This window comes from Triticum aestivum, chromosome 3B, assembly GCF_018294505.1.
Source record: "Triticum aestivum cultivar Chinese Spring chromosome 3B, IWGSC CS RefSeq v2.1, whole genome shotgun sequence".
Taxonomy (NCBI): domain Eukaryota; kingdom Viridiplantae; phylum Streptophyta; class Magnoliopsida; order Poales; family Poaceae; genus Triticum; species Triticum aestivum.
This window is the reverse complement of record NC_057801.1, coordinates 715,279,761-715,295,423: the sequence shown is the minus strand read 5'-3', so window position 1 is coordinate 715,295,423 and position 15,663 is coordinate 715,279,761. Positions and strand designations below refer to the sequence as shown.

At 47.5% G+C, this 15,663-nt stretch overlaps 1 protein-coding gene across 1 annotated transcript in view; it reads left to right on the top strand.

The window, feature by feature from the left end:
• The first annotated feature begins 6,332 nt into the window (after positions 1-6,332).
• The window catches only part of LOC123071961 (THO complex subunit 2), a 25,714-nt gene continuing 16,383 nt past the window's right edge, over positions 6,333-15,663 (top strand). The window contains exons 1-11 of the mRNA XM_044495540.1: positions 6,333-6,638; positions 6,713-6,838; positions 8,720-8,761; positions 8,904-8,963; positions 9,076-9,138; positions 9,378-9,458; positions 10,351-10,425; positions 10,515-10,562; positions 10,659-10,727; positions 10,831-10,964; positions 11,435-11,510. Of these exons, the coding sequence (XP_044351475.1) occupies positions 6,495-6,638; positions 6,713-6,838; positions 8,720-8,761; positions 8,904-8,963; positions 9,076-9,138; positions 9,378-9,458; positions 10,351-10,425; positions 10,515-10,562; positions 10,659-10,727; positions 10,831-10,964; positions 11,435-11,510 (918 nt within the window). The 5' untranslated portion in view covers positions 6,333-6,494. The remainder of the gene's footprint in view (positions 6,639-6,712; positions 6,839-8,719; positions 8,762-8,903; positions 8,964-9,075; positions 9,139-9,377; positions 9,459-10,350; positions 10,426-10,514; positions 10,563-10,658; positions 10,728-10,830; positions 10,965-11,434; positions 11,511-15,663) is intronic.

Sequence of the window (15,663 nt, the reverse complement as noted above, 5' to 3'; positions counted from 1 at the left end):
ATGAGTGGCATCAAACCCAGATTGGTGCAGTCCCTCAAGGAATCTAACACGCACTAGGTAGAGGAGCTCGACTCCATACTCTGGGGGCTGCGGACCACTCCGAATCGCACCACCGGATTTACACCATTCTTTATGGTATACGGCGCAGAGGCAGTTCTGCCCTGCGATATAATTCATGACTCACCTCGCGTGCGCATGTACGAAGAAAGAGAAGCCGATCTCGATCGGCAGGACAGTTTGGACGCATTGGAAGAGGAGCATGACGTGGCAAAAGCCCGTTCCGCATTCTATCAACAGCAAGCTCGAAGATATCAAAGCAAAGAAGTACGGGCCAAAACTTACAACGTTGGCGAGTTAGTTCTACGCCTGCCAGACAAGAAAAAGAACAAACTAAAGCCCAAATGGGAAGGTCCCTTCATCATCGACCAAGTCCCGACCGGAGGAGCGTACCGTCTGTGAGATGCATCGGATAACCGACTCGAGCCGAACCCATGGAACGCAGCCCGTCTCCGAAGATTCTACGCCTAGCGCCGGATTCTGAGTTCGTCTCCTTCCTCCGTCTATATTTTACATATTAGCTGTCTTCTGTTTCTCTCCTTCTCCCTCCTTTTTATTTACAGCCTCTGAAAGCTTGTTCGCGCATCGTTCACACACACTTGAAGCGCCATTCGCGCTCATTATACCTGGGGGCTTCTTTAACAGAAGCTTATTTATATGGGCTCCATACCCAATACATGTGTCATACTTCCGCATGTACCTTTTATTCACCATTATATGCATCGATATGACTTAAGTTTTGGCCAAGCTGGGTTGCCTGGCTCCTGTGCTTACCCCTACGTTCCCGCTTGTTCGGCTAGGTGGTAAAGGGAGCACCTCTGCGATTGTTACTGCCGGGTCAGCCGGATGTGTACCTCAGACTGGGTGAAGCTGAAAGCTAGCGTTCTTAAGGGAATATTCGATCAGTGAACAAAAAGACGCTTTAATACTTATTTTTCTGCCCCCAGATGTTTTTCTACTTTTTTCGCAGTCCGGACATGCACTTTAGGGCATGTCTCCCAGGGAAAGGAACCCCTAACGGAACTATTCTCCCTGGAAGATGTTTCTTACTAACCGTGTAATATAACATAACTAGTTGGGCACTTGTCTGATAAAACTCTAATGACCCCTACGCCTGCTATCCACGCATGCCCGGTTTCTTATATAACCGCGAGGGTATTCGGAAACACTCTGGACTATTGGGTCCCGAGGTTGAAGCGAAAAGGTCCGCTATGACAAACGATCTACAATCCGGCTAGAAGGCATTTTTCATGTCATCTTAAATTACATAGTCAATTCGACTGATTGTATTCCTCTTTGATGCCATCTAATAGGCTGTCTAGTTTACAGTCCTGCTGGGAATACTTTGCGGCCAATTCTACTTGGCCGTACACTAAGCTCACAGGGATCTCCTTCCCATCGGGCCCAACAGGTCCGACCTTGGCCATGTGGTTTGGGTCAGCCTTCGTATACCGCGTCTTCACCATGGCCCAGGCCTCCCTAGCACCTTGACGGCAGGCCGATATCTTCCATAATCGGAAGCGCCGCCGTGCTCCCTGAAGCCTCTCTGCAAGCTCTCCAAGGCCTTCGGGCAGGGAGATAGATGGCCATAAGGCCTGGGCGACGTCTTTCATCACCTGCCGAACTCGTTCGTGCAGTTGCAAGAGCTCGGGAAGAAGGTCACCCGTAGAACCGGGCATCTCCTCTGCAGGACGGCCTGTGAGCATACCTACAGACAAACCTATGTTAGTGGACTTCCTCACCGAAATCTTTTTCAAAGTTCGCTCAAGCACTTACTAAAAATGCCGCGTCGAAGCCGCCGATTCTCCTTCACGGAGTCAGACAGCTGGGCACGAACATCCTTTAGTTCCTCACCCAGGCGGGTGTTGGCATCTTGGAGATTATTTTTCTCTTGCCTCACCCTTGTAAGCACATTCTCGCCGGCTTTTAATCGGCACATGAGCTGTTGCTTGTCCGGATCTATTCCGGCACCATCTGCAATATTATTGTCAGACTTCTACACACGCCGCACTTCGCAAGTTATTTATCTTTTGAAGCGTATATTACCAGAGGGGGTCTCTTTGCCTTCCCCCGATGCGGCTAGTGCGGCCTCAAGTTGGGCTTTGCACTCCTCCAGCTCCTAGGACAGTTGGGTATTCTTTTCTGTAAGATCCCGCATAATAAATGATCCTTAAATTGGTTGTTCTAACTATTTCAAGTCTCGGGGGCTACTAGCATATATAACTGTCAAATTTTCTCACCCGTATGTCTTTTACATACTGCTCCAGGCTCTGGCTAGACCATTTTGAGCAGCATGGAGGTGCGCATCTCCCGAATTAAAGGCATTCAATGCCTCTGGGGAGAAACACGTGTCGCGAAGGACTGTCCGGCGACGCATGTGATTCATGGCACTCTCCACCTCGGAATTGGTGGCAGATAACCTGTCGGCATCCTCTGTCGGAGGAGCATCCGACGCACACCTCGTGTTCGTCTCCGCTTCTGGACCTGGCTTTGGAGCCCGGCGAGCGAAGGACTGATTGGCAACCTCTCCGGATACAGTTCGGCGAGCGCTCTTCTTCCTGAAAAAGCACGAGCGTTAGTATGTCTCCCAGGAATAAAGCCTGGGAGTAAGGTGGCACGCCATACCGTTGCGCGGAGTTTCGATCCGGACCGCACTTCTTTTTAGCCTGCTGGGCCGCGCTGCCCCTTGTTGGCTAGCCGACGCGGGATCGGCCTTCCGCCTCAAGGGCGCCCCCTGCGAAACGCCATCGATATACGGTGATCAAAAATAAGCGCGGGTGGGTCATTTTCAAAGTATTGGGACTTTGGTCTCAATTACCTGTGAGGCTGGAAGTATTCCAGGGTAATCAGCCGTAATGGCGACCAAGGCATTATCGATGCTTAGTTGGTGAAATACCACATCAATCAGCTCCACTGATATGTCCGGATCCTCTTGGGAGGTCGGATTGAGGAACCGTTCCGGGTCCTCGGGTTGTGGAGGCGGGCTGTTTATGTCCTTTACGGCCTGGCGCAGTTCCTGTGCCGAAATCACAAAATGAGATACTTGACTATGGGAATATGGATCGGATAGGCAAAAGGAAATGTCCGCTTACCCAACTCGGTGGATTGTACATAGAAAATCCGTTCTGTGGATTAACGCGGAGAAATTCCTCCTCTTCTCCCTTGTACAACGCGGACAAGATCTTCACCAGATCGGCCACCGATCCCGGCCCCTTACGGACGGAGCGGGTGCATCATCCTCCCCGTTGAAATCCCACATGGGGTGGCCTCTATACTGGAGCGGCTGCACCCATCGCATAATGCATGCGGCCATGACCCCGATCATGGTCAGTCCGGAATGAGCCAACAACCTTATTCGGCTCATCAGGTAAAGGACGTCCCTGTCATTTTACTTCTGAGGGCTCCGTGGACGCCAGCTTAGGTGTTTCTTCAAAGGAGCGTTATTGAACTCAGGGAGGCCGATCCGAACAGGGTCCAGCAGGGGGACATCTTCTATATAAAACCACTCCGAAGGCCAGTCTTCAGACGCCTTCTTCGGGGTTCCGGATAGATATCCGGTCCCGGCGATGCGCCATAGTTCGGCTCCGCCCACTTGATATATTGACCCCTCTTGAGAACGGGGCACAAGGCAGAACAGCTTCTTCCACAGCGCAAAATGAGCCTCGATGCCCAAAAACAGCTCGCAAAGGGCCATGAAGCCCGCAATATGCAGAATAGAGGCATGCGTAAGGTTGTGCAACTGGAGGCCGTAGAACTCCAGGAGCCCCCGGAGAAATGGATGAATTGGAAATCCTAGCCCTCTTATCAAATAAGAGACAAGGCACACCCCCTTTCCTTTGGAGGGCCTGGAGACACTCTCCGCTTGCTTTCCGCCCACGTAGGTGGTGAGTCCGGCTCGAACCGGAACCATGAAGGCCGGGGGAAGAAATCCCTTGGTTTGGAGCGTCACTAACTTGCTGTGCGGGACAGAGCATCTCTCCCAATCTCCAGGCTGGGGGCTGGAAGGGCGAGAGGAGGAGCCGTGTCAACTATCCATGACGGAATGGATTTCTGTCAGATGCGCTCCGATGAATGCCCGCGAAGGGAGGATGGTGTGATTCGGATCTAGATCCTCGTCTCTTTTATAGGCAGCTCATTTGCGTGGCTAGGGGGTATAATGTAAAAACATCCTGGCTTTTTGCATTCGTTCGACACGTGGAAGATGGCCATTATTGGGCATGGAAGCCGAGGAGCACAATATTTACAAGAAGCCGGATGCTATTCAAACAGGTACACAGGATTTGGAGAAGAACCCGCCTTGCAATGCCGAAGACAATCTACGCGCCGGACTCATCGCCATTGAAGCCTGGTTCGGGGGCTACTGAGGGAGTCCCGGATTAGGGGGTGTCCGGATAGCCGAACTATCATCTTTGGCCGGACTCCTGGACTATGAAGATACAAGATTGAAGACTTCGTCCCGTGTCCGGATGGGACTTTCCTTGGCGTGGAAGGCAAGCTTGGCGATACGGATATGTAGATCTCCTACCATTGTAACCGACTCTGTGTAACCCTAACCCTCTTCGGTGCCTATATAAACCGGAGGGTTTTAGTCCGTAGGACGAACAACAATCATACCATAGGCTAGCTTCTAGGGTTTAGCCTCTCTGATCTCGTGGTAGATCTACTCTTGTACTACCCATATCATCAATATTAATCAAGCAGGAGTAGGGTTTTACCTCCATGGAGAGGTCCCGAACCTGGGTAAAAACATCGTGTCCCTTGTCTCATGTTACCATCCGCCTAGACGCACAGTTCGGGACCCCCTACCCGAGATCCACCGGTTTTGACACCGATAGCGCACAAAACAATACAGCCCCGTGCCCCCCCCCCCCGCTTAGCGAAGCGCTGTTGGTGCTCCACCATCACCATCACCACCACGCCGTCGTGCTGGTTGTGATCACATCTACTTCTTCGCCTTCTCTTGCTAGATCAAGGAGGAGGAGACATCATCGAGCCGCACGTGTGCTAAACTCGGAGGTGTCGTTCGTTCGACACTAGATCGGTTGGATCGTGATCGGATCGCAAAAGTACGACTACATCAACCGCGTTATATACGCTTTCGCTTTTGGACTACGAGGGTATGTAGACGCACTCTCTCCTCTCGTTGCTATGCTTCTCCTAGATAGATCTTGGGTGTTCGTAGGATTTTTTTTGATTTTCGTGCTTCGTTCCCCATCAAATTTAGCCAGGCCCTCCACATGCACTGGATTTGGTTTGCCAAGACAACACCTGGGCTGCCCTGGCCTACTCGGTGGCTGGCAATGTCTTATTTACGGAGGCTACGAATATCACCCTGGATGTCACCATGGGCGGAGCGACTCATCGTCATCCTCGACGGGCGGCTCCGGCGTAGATTTGGATGACCCGCATCCGTGCCTCGATCCACCCTGCGTTGCCGCCTTCATCGCCCGACGGTAGACGCGGCCCACCGTCTTCGTCTATCGCTGCCGCGCCGGCGGGCTGGGGTACGAGCACCAGCACCCAGCGGCTCCCAGCAGGGGTAGTGTTGGCGGTGCCGGGCGCCGCAGTTCATGCTGCTGCCTCCCGCATGGATGGCAAAGAGCGCGCAAGGCGGTGTTGGGCTGACACGAAGGATGAGCTACCCACCCAAGGACGTCGAGGACGCCGTTGAGGAGGAGCCCCCACCCCAGTCCATTTGCGAGTGCCAAAGCGCAATGCGGAGCACGAGCTCCTTCTCGTCGAGGTCAGATGAGCTCGACGAGTCGGTGGCGGCCAGCACCACCCGGTCAATCTCGTCCGAGCCGACAATGGTGAAGGGGCGGATGGGGTAGACGGAGGAGAGCGAAGAAGGCGAGAGGACTGAGAGCGGAGTGGGGTGGGTTCGTCGGCCAGATGAGGTTTTGCGGGGACTATGGTGGGGACGGCGTGGGCCATAGCGGACCGGTCCGACGTGGCGGCGGTGTCCGGGCGCGTCCGGGCCTCCCTATATCCGCCTCACATATAGGCTGGATATGGAATTGTCGGAAAGCCCGAGCTCGTTTGGGGTAGTTGTGGGGAGTTTGGTTGAACATGGTTGTATTGGAATACTTTCTAGTACACAACTGCAAGTTGGAGGATTCATAATGCAATTTACTCTTCCTCTCTCTCAAAACAAAAGAATGCATTATACTCCAAAATAATTCGTCTGCTATATTCGAAACCCGATCAGGCAGAAACCAAGGAAAACCGAACCGCGCAGGCAAAAACCGACCAGTAATAAACCGGATAAACCGAACGCCCCAACCACGCAGCGTATCGCATTCGCACACCCCTCCCCCTCCGCCTCCCTCGCCGTCTCACATCCCCGTCTAGCACCGCCGCCACCGCCTCCTTCCTCAGGCCTCGCCACCTCCCATGAAACCCTAGTCCCCCCAAAACCCAACACTCCGCCCGCTGCCATGTCGCCTCCGCTCCAGGCTCCGGACTACAAGTACGTCACCGAGGAGTGCCTCCGCGAATGGAAGAGCCAGTCCGCCGCCGCCTTCCGCCTCCCCGATCCGGTCCCCATGCCGCGCTTCCTCTACGAGCTGTGCTGGGCGACGGTGAGCTCCCGTAATCAGCTCGCTGGCTCTGTCCCTGTCGTCTTAGCGCTGATTGCGTTGGTCGGGTTGCGCAGGTGCTCGGGGACCTGCCGCCGCACAAGTGCCGGGCGGCGCTGGATTCGGTGGTGTTCGCGGAGGAGGCGTGGCAGGAGGACTCCGGCTCGGTGCTCGCCGACATCGTCGCCCACCTAGGGCAGGATGTGAGTATTCTCCAGTCTCCACCCATTTTTCCTTTGCTGCTGTGTGGTGCTTAGTTAGTTTCGAGTGGCTCGATGGAATGTGTTTGATTAGTCAATACGCTATTGGGTGGTCGTAGGCAGAAACACTGTTTGCAATGCTTAGCTGAATTGGTAAAAAAAATTGACTGGAGAGGGCAGTTTGTAAGTCTGTGTTACTTGTTGTGCCAGCTGAAGTGACGACCTGGTTGAATTGCAAGATGTTTCAGTGATGAAAAATTATCTCCCTGGAAGTGATAGCGTGTGGTACCTCTGGACAAGTTCTAAAGGCTATGTTTGGAAAAAGTACCCTGCTCAAGCTGTAGCAGAAAAGAAGGTTTAAATTATGCTTTTACTGATGAACATGAAACTACTAGCTTTGGGTAGCAAACCTTATAATGGCCGAAAGCACAAACCTATTCATTGTTATTCGAATTGTAGTGCAGGAGTGTTTAGATTTTGCATGCTTATGCACATGAACATGGATTTTAGTTGTAGCTATCAGCATATCTCTCTGCAGTGAAGTACAAAACAATCTTACAGATAAGCGACGTGATTAATGCTTATGCACATGAACATGGATATTAGTTGTAGCTATCAGCATATCTCTCTGCAGTGAAGTGCAAAACAATCTTACAGATAAGCGAGGTGGTTATTGCACAAAAGCTCGTGATGTTCCTTTCCAGTTTCTGGTGAACCAATTCAAAGGTCTACCCTGCATGGCTTTAGTTCTCCTGTTCAGTGAAACCGGTCTAAAATGGAACTGTTCTGGATCTATACCACAAAACAGTTACCAAGAGCATTGTTGTCTAGGAGTTACCAAGTTGTCAACTTGTCACTTGATCACGGACACAGGTGACAGGGAGTGTCACCCGGAGATTTCGGGTTTGGCCAACGAATCTAGTGGGACGGGCAGATCTGGTGGCGTTGGGCTCGAGGACCGAGAGGGGTCCCCAACTTGGGCTAGGAAACGATGATCCTCCACCTCCTGGCTTCTGTCATGGCTTTCGTTTTCCCATTTAATCGACTGTTGTGGTGAACTGGGTTTTCCCCCCAACTTGGGCTAGGAAACGGTGATCTTCCACCTTCTGGCTTCTGTCATAGCTTTCGTTTTCCCATTTACTCAACTGTTGTGGTGAACTGGGTTTATGAGGTGAGGATGAGTGTAGCAGTAGAGGGAAAAGGGCAGTCTGTGTACTCTGCTGCTGTGGTTAGACCAGACAAGCTGTGTGGCAGCTGTAGAAAGGGCTGTGGAGGATTAAATTAGGTCAGGAACTGGCAGATGGCTCACAAATCAAGACATAGATGGTCTTTTTGGCTGTAGAAAAGTTGTAATTACCGTCTGAAACTCCCCTGCCATTGGAATTGCACCCATGGGCATTCTCCATGTTATATGAGTTATAATTGCCAATTTGGCCAATATGTGTTATCTCCTGAGTATTGACATGGCGCACACCATGTTGGCAATGTCATCCTGAAGCCCGGTTATCGCTGCGACTCTTGCTGGGATGCCATGACAGCCTTGACCTAGATGCTGCTACGGTGTTATTGTTGTTTTTCAACAACCAGGGTCCATAGAAATGTAAATGCTATCCTTCGTTCAATCTCTTGCCACTTCCCACCCCGGAAAAACGAAAATATCTTGACACCTGGGTGTCTTGCTTACTCATTATCATAGGACTTCAATCAATAACCTTTTATTTCCCACCTATCGTTCTGCTTTTGATCCATGGTTGATGCCCAAGTCCAAGATGCATTTATTTGAATCATGTAACTTAGATTTACCAGTCCGTTGCTTGTGCTGTCATTTCCTTGTAATCATTGAATGCTGTATTATTAGTCGATCTGACCTGAAGTTATGTGCAGATTACAATTTCTGGTGAATATCGCAACCGTCTTGTCAAAATGGTAAAAAATCTTTTTTGACACTTAAACACCTATTCATAATTTTAGTACGCAAATAGGCTATCTATCTTCTTGGCTCCTACCCTTTTTATGGTGGAGGATTTAGTCCTCACTAATTTCCTTAAAATACTTCTCTTGGCTGCAGACAAAATCATTTGTGGAGTCTTCATTGATTGCGCCTAGGCTTCTTCAAGAGCGATGTGAAGTGAGTATTTGTTCGTCATACTAGGGCGTCACATCTTTGTTGAAACCGCCTTTCATGATTCAAGGCAGCTGACACCATGTCGTCTCTGTTTCCTGTATGTGCACATTTGAAGGAAGAATTCCTATGGGAGGTTGAACAGAGTAAGTCAAAGGGCCAGGATTTAAAAGCCAAGGAGGTATGTGTCACATACTAATACCATGCATATTGTTAGGACTTAGGATATCATGTTATGATCATTGATTCCTCATATTTTGTGTGTGCTCACATGAATTATACAATATACCATGTCATATTAGTGCATATATCTTTTAAACATGGTTTCTGTGCAACATCCTTCTCCTTATTTGGCACATTTTACTTTTTACCTGTTTATTGCATCATTTTTTAACGGCTGCTTGTAATAATTGGCAACAGGTCAGAGTCAACACGCGGCTTCTTTATCAGCAAACTAAATTCAACCTGCTAAGAGAAGAAAGTGAGGGCTACGCTAAGTTGGTACGTATATCTGCCTGTGAAACTTCCACCAAAGTTCTTGTTATAGTTGTACATTGGTTCATTCATACTTTTAAGAAACTTTTGAGTAATCATCATTATTTCTTTGTGCTATATGGATTGAGTAGCATAACATATCTTTATGTGCTTCTACTTCCTTCACTGATGCTTTGTTGAGCAGTACTGCTCTAAATTACTGCAAAATTATTTGATCCTTATTACTAACTGGATATCTATAGTTCAAGGGGAGTCTAAAACAATCAACTAATTCCAGACTTCGATTTATTATTGATCCTAAAATTACATAGTTTGGACACTTGGACTGCAAAATAGTGGAAGCCAAATTCTCAAAGTATTTATTGAAAGATGCTATGGAACACTTGTCTTGATTAGCATCGGCCCAGACACCACAAACCCATGTTATTCCCAAACACAGTATGAAGTTGTAGTCATTTGCTGGACACTTTTTGCTGCCTGAAAACTATAGAATTACTGAATAATCATGCTCGTTTGCTATTACACACTCTGGTGTCTACTAGCAAATGGACACAACTTTATGATGTGTCTATGTGTCTGGGCTGTGACATAATCTGGTCATGTCAATGAAGTGCAGTTTCCTGCAGCCAATTTCACCTTCCTCTTTTTAACATCTGTTCTAACAAATCTAGAAGGTAAACTCTATAATCTAGATACTTCTACAAACAATTGTAATTGTGATTGCAGATGTATATATCCACACATGTGTTCTAACTTCTTATACTTCCAGTTTGAAATTATTTGAGAGTAAATTGCAATCGTGTGGGATTTCAGTAGTTTCCAAATGATGCGTCTAAAATGGTTTACTGTAGCTTGATGTAATTTTTAACCGAGTTGCCTTTGTTTGTCTGGAATTCAGGTAACCCTACTTTGTCAAGTCGGTTCAGATTTGGTTTGCCAAAATGCTTCTTCAGCTACTATCAGCATTATAAAGGTTGAGTGTTGGAATTTTCTTTCTTACTCCTATGTTATGATTTGAGCATGTAAACAGTATTGTGTAATGACATAATGTTCTCGTGACAGTCATTGATTGGACATTTTGACCTGGACCCAAATCGTGTATTTGACATTGTGAGTTTTCGTTTTTTATCCCGGTATTACCATCTGATGTTGTAAAACTATGTCATTGCTACAATGTAATTACTTTCTCCGTTGTTTACCTGCTAGGTGTTGGAATGTTTTGAACTCTATCCAGATAACAGTATCTTTTATCAGCTTATACCTCTTTTTCCAAAGGTATTCATTAGTTTTGAATAAGATACCACTGCCTGTAAAGATTATTACCATACTTCACGTAGTACTTTGATTCAGCCCATCTTATGACTTCTATTTGTTACAGTCCCATGCTGCTAAAATTTTGGGGTTCAAATTCCAATACTATCAACAATTGGATGTAAACATCCCTGTTCCATCTGGTCTTTTCCGAATAGCAGCCCTGTTGGTCAAATCTGGTCTTATTGACCTTGATAACCTGTAAGTTTTCTAGTTGTCCTTGTGTTTCTCTACACTTCTTGAACTCAACTATTATTTCGGACATCCTCCTTCAAAATATTTCCAAAATATTTTGTTCTAAAAAATGATCTGCAGTCAAAAAAGTTTTTGTAAGGTTTACATACATGTAAAATTGGTACTTTTAACATCACATTCCTTTGTCGATGCCCTCTTCAATTTCTGCTCTTATTTTGATGGCCGTTTCTTGTAACTATGTGATGACTTTTACAAGCAGTACTGAATTGTTAGGTCATTTTCCTCAGAAGGTACTGGAATACCGAGAAAAAATAACCCTATTTGGTATGAATATTATTAATTATTTCACTAGCCAACTAACCATAACTGTAGTTTCAAGTCCTTGTTTGCTTTTATTTTCAGACTCCTTTATGCTGTGTCAATCTGAATTAGTGTTGCTGCTGGATCATATTTAATATTCATGCCTTCTGTTTCAGCTATGCTCATTTACTTCCAAATGATGATGAGGCATTTGAGCATTTTGGCTCCTTTGTTTCAAGGAAAATTGATGAGGTTAGTATGTAGTTTTCCAGTTGAATTCATTCTGTTCTAAAAATGGTTTTGCTGTATTTCGTAGGGTTATAAATGAGAATTATATGCATGTTGCTGCAATGCACCCAAATAATAAAAATACCACCACAGATTTTCAATAACCTTATATTTTATGCTTTGACTCTTAGATGTAACAGAAGACTACCATTTGAAAAAGGAAACAAGGCCGTGTAAAGTTATTTTTAAGCAAATACTCCCTCCGTTCCGATTTACTCGTCGTGGTTTTAGTTCAAAATTGAGGAATAATAGTCAGTTGCCACACTTATTGGAACCACAACTTCATGAGGAATAATAGTCAGTTGCCACATGTTGTAGTCGCAGGAGCCCACCTCTCTCGTTAGCCTTTTCTGTGTGTGTGGCGGCTCAGCATGGGAACGGGAGGACTGATGCCTCCTTCTAGGTCAGCACCTCCTCATGGGCTTGGGCCCTAAGTGACAAAGCTAGATGGGCTTGGCCCATACCGGTTCAACACTCCCCCTCAAGATGGGTGGTAGATATCTATCATCCCCATCTTGTTACATGCCAAGTTACAGTCCTTCGTTCCCAGTCCCTTTGTCAAGCAATCTGCAAACTGTTGCCCAGAGCTGACATGAGTAAGACTGATGATCCCAGCATCAAGTTTCTCCTTAATGAAGAAGCGATCAATTTCCACATGTTTTGTCCTATCATGCTGAACTGGGTTATTAGCAATGGCAATAGCTGACTGATTGTCACACCACACCTTCAAGGGTCCCTTCCTCAGAAGTTTCAACTCGCTCAGTAGGTACTTCACCCAGAGCATCTCACATAACCCTTGAGATAATGCTCTATACTCGGCTTCTGCTGTTGATCTAGACACAACAGCCTGTTTCTTGCTTCTCCATGACACCAAGTTTCCTCCCACAAACACACAGTAGCCAGAAGTTGATCTTCTATCATCTTGACAACTGGCCCAATCAGAGTCACTATAGCCATCCACCTCAAGATGTCCACTCTTCGCAAACCACAACCCTTTACCCGGAGTCCCCTTCAAGTATCTCAGAATTCTGTGCACAATATCAAGATGCCCACTCCTTGGTTCATGCATGTATCTGCTCACCACACCCACGGCATAATGTCAGGCCTGGTATGACACAAGTACAATAACCTCCCAACCAGTTTCTGATAATCTTCCTTATTCACCAGCTCGCCTGACTGAGCTGTCACTTGATGATTTTGTTCAATCGGCGTAGGGGCTGCACGACATCCCATCATGCCCATGTCACTCAAGAGATCCAAGGTGTATTTCCTTTGGCACAAAGATATTCCCTTCTCTGTCCGGGCCACTTCAATCCCAAGGAAGTATTTTAAGTTGCCCAAATCCTTCACCTCAAACTCATAGCTCAGACACCCCTTCAATCTCTTTATTTCCTCCTCCTCATCTCCGGTGATGATAATGTCATCCACATAAACTGCAAGAATGGTGATCTTTCGATTAGAGAGTGAGTGTCTGTAGAACACCGTGTGGTCACCATTACATTGACCATACCCCATAGCACGGACAGCACGTCTGAACCTATCGAACCAAGCCCTCGGCGATTGCTTCAGTCCATACAAGGATTTCTTCAGCCTACATACCTTCCCCGTGGTCTGTGAAGTACCAAAACCTGGTGGTATCTCCATGTACACTTCTTCCTGCAACTCACCATGCAAGAAGGCATTCTTGACATCTAATTGATGCAATTTCCACCCAAAGTTTGCAGCACAGGAAACCAATATCCTTACTGTGTTCATCTTTGCCACTGGAGCAAACGTCTCGTCATAGTCAATTCCATAAGTTTGACTATATCCTCTGGCGACCAATCTGGCCTTATACCGTTCCACCTTCCCCTCAGGATTCTGCTTCACTGTATAGATCCACTTACAACTCACTGCTTTCTTTCCTGCCGGCAATGTAGTTAGCACCCACGTCTTGTTTTTCCTCAGTGCTTCCAACTCTTCTATCATCGCTTCACGCCACTTCGGATCTTGCTTTGCAGCCTTCCAATCCTTTGAGATTGACACAGTTTGAAGAGAGGCAACAAACACTCTATAGGAAGGAGACAAAGCCTGATAAGACACAACATTTCCGATATCATGATCATCAAAAACCTCCGGTGGTAAAGCCTTCTGTGCCGCTTCACGTGTCCCCTTTCGCAACGCAATAGGCAGTTCCACTGTGTCAGATGAGCTTGCACCACTGCCTTGTTGCTCCCCCTGCACTGACTGCTCCCCCTGCACTTGTTGCTCCCCCTCCTGCACAAGTGGCTGCCGCCGAGAATATACCAGACGAGTGTCAGATGAGTCATGCACCTGTGGCACTTGTGGCTCTCGTCGAGAGTACACTAGGGGGGTCTTCTGCCACCGATCTCGAACAGGGAGCTGGAGATTACCAATCTGAATGGAACCCACTGTTGGCTGGACCTGAACCTGCACATCACCATCAGTGAGAGTACCAATCGGAATTGTACCCACAATTGGCTGGACTTGAACCTGCACATCATTAGTGCCCACAGAATCCTCCTGAGTGTGAGATACAGCCTTCTCCCCCTCTTGACCATCCTGCACAGAGTGTAAATGGTCAAGCCCTTGAAACAACACACTTAGATCTGTTGGCTCACCATAGAATGGCTCAGACTCCTTGAAGGTTACATCCATACTGACAAACCTGCGTTTCTCTGAGGGACACCAACATTTATACCCCTGCTGACTAGAAGAATAGCCCAGAAAAATACACTTCACCGCTCGCGGATCAAGTTTTCCAACAGAAGGACGGTGATCTCGAACAAAACAAGTACTGCCAAACAACTTTGGGGGAACAACAAACTTAGTTTCTCCATATACTAGCTCACACGGAGATTTCATGCTTAGTATTCTTGATGGTGTCCGGTTGATCAAGTATGTGGCTGTCATAACTGCTTCACTCCACAAGAATTTGGGCACATTCATCGTAAACATCAATGACCGAGCAACCTCAAGAATATGCCGATTTTTCCTTTCTGCCACTCCATTCTGAGGAGGGGTGTCTGGGCATGTAGTTTGATGAAGAATACCTTGATCAGACAAATAGGCCCCAAATGTGTTGTTCACATACTCAGTCCCATTGTCAGTCCTGATCACCTGCACCTGCACCTGAAACTGATTCTTCACCAAGGCATGGAAATTCTGAAAACAGCTAAACACCTCATCTTTGTGACGCATCATATAAATCCAAGTCATACGAGAATAGCAATCGATGAATGTAACAAAGTATTTCATTCCATTCATTGATACAACTGGGCTCTTCCATACATCCGAATGAATAAGCATAAAAGGAGAGATGCTCCTAAGCCCCTTGCCCACATATGAGGCTCGTGTGTGTTTGGCATATTCGCAAGCATCACATGTCAACTTGCCCTTGCCTATCCCACACATAACATCCGGAAAGATTCTACTCATCTTATCAAAAGATACATGTCCCATCCTACAGTGATGGATTATCGCCTCCTTCTCCTTGTCCTCCATGGTCGCAGCACACACCAAGTCCGGCTGCACCTCCTGGTCCATGTACCAGAGCCCCCTACGCCTGGTGCCAGTCCCAACCGTCTGGCTCGTCTGGCGCTCCTGAATCACGCAACCGAATTTGTCAAGGATCACACGACAGTCAATTTGATCAATTAGAGCACTGAAAGAGACCAAATTGACAGGAAAAGCTGGCACATGTAACACTGAGGATAGGGAGATGGTCGGAGTGCACTTGACTGTGCCAACCCCTATGACAGGCTGGTTTGTGCCATCAGCAGTTTGCATTGTGCCCGTGTGAGACGGAGGGTGCTTATGGTAAGACTCAAACATGCAGGAATTACTAGCAACATGCTTAGATGCTCCAGAGTCAAGAACCCACTCTGGAGCACTCTCATTAGAAGCAAGACATGCCTCATCCGGATTACCTTCATCAGTGGAGGCCCAGAGAGCAAAGTCTCCATAGTCAGCATCAGCTGCATCTTTGCCTTGTGACGTCCCAATGTCTCCTGCCACTGTCATGTGAGCCCTCTGATCCCCTAAGTGTCCTGAGTAGCCACCTCTACCCATAGAAGCCTGGCCCCTTGAGGTCCCTGAGTATCCACCTCTGCCTCTA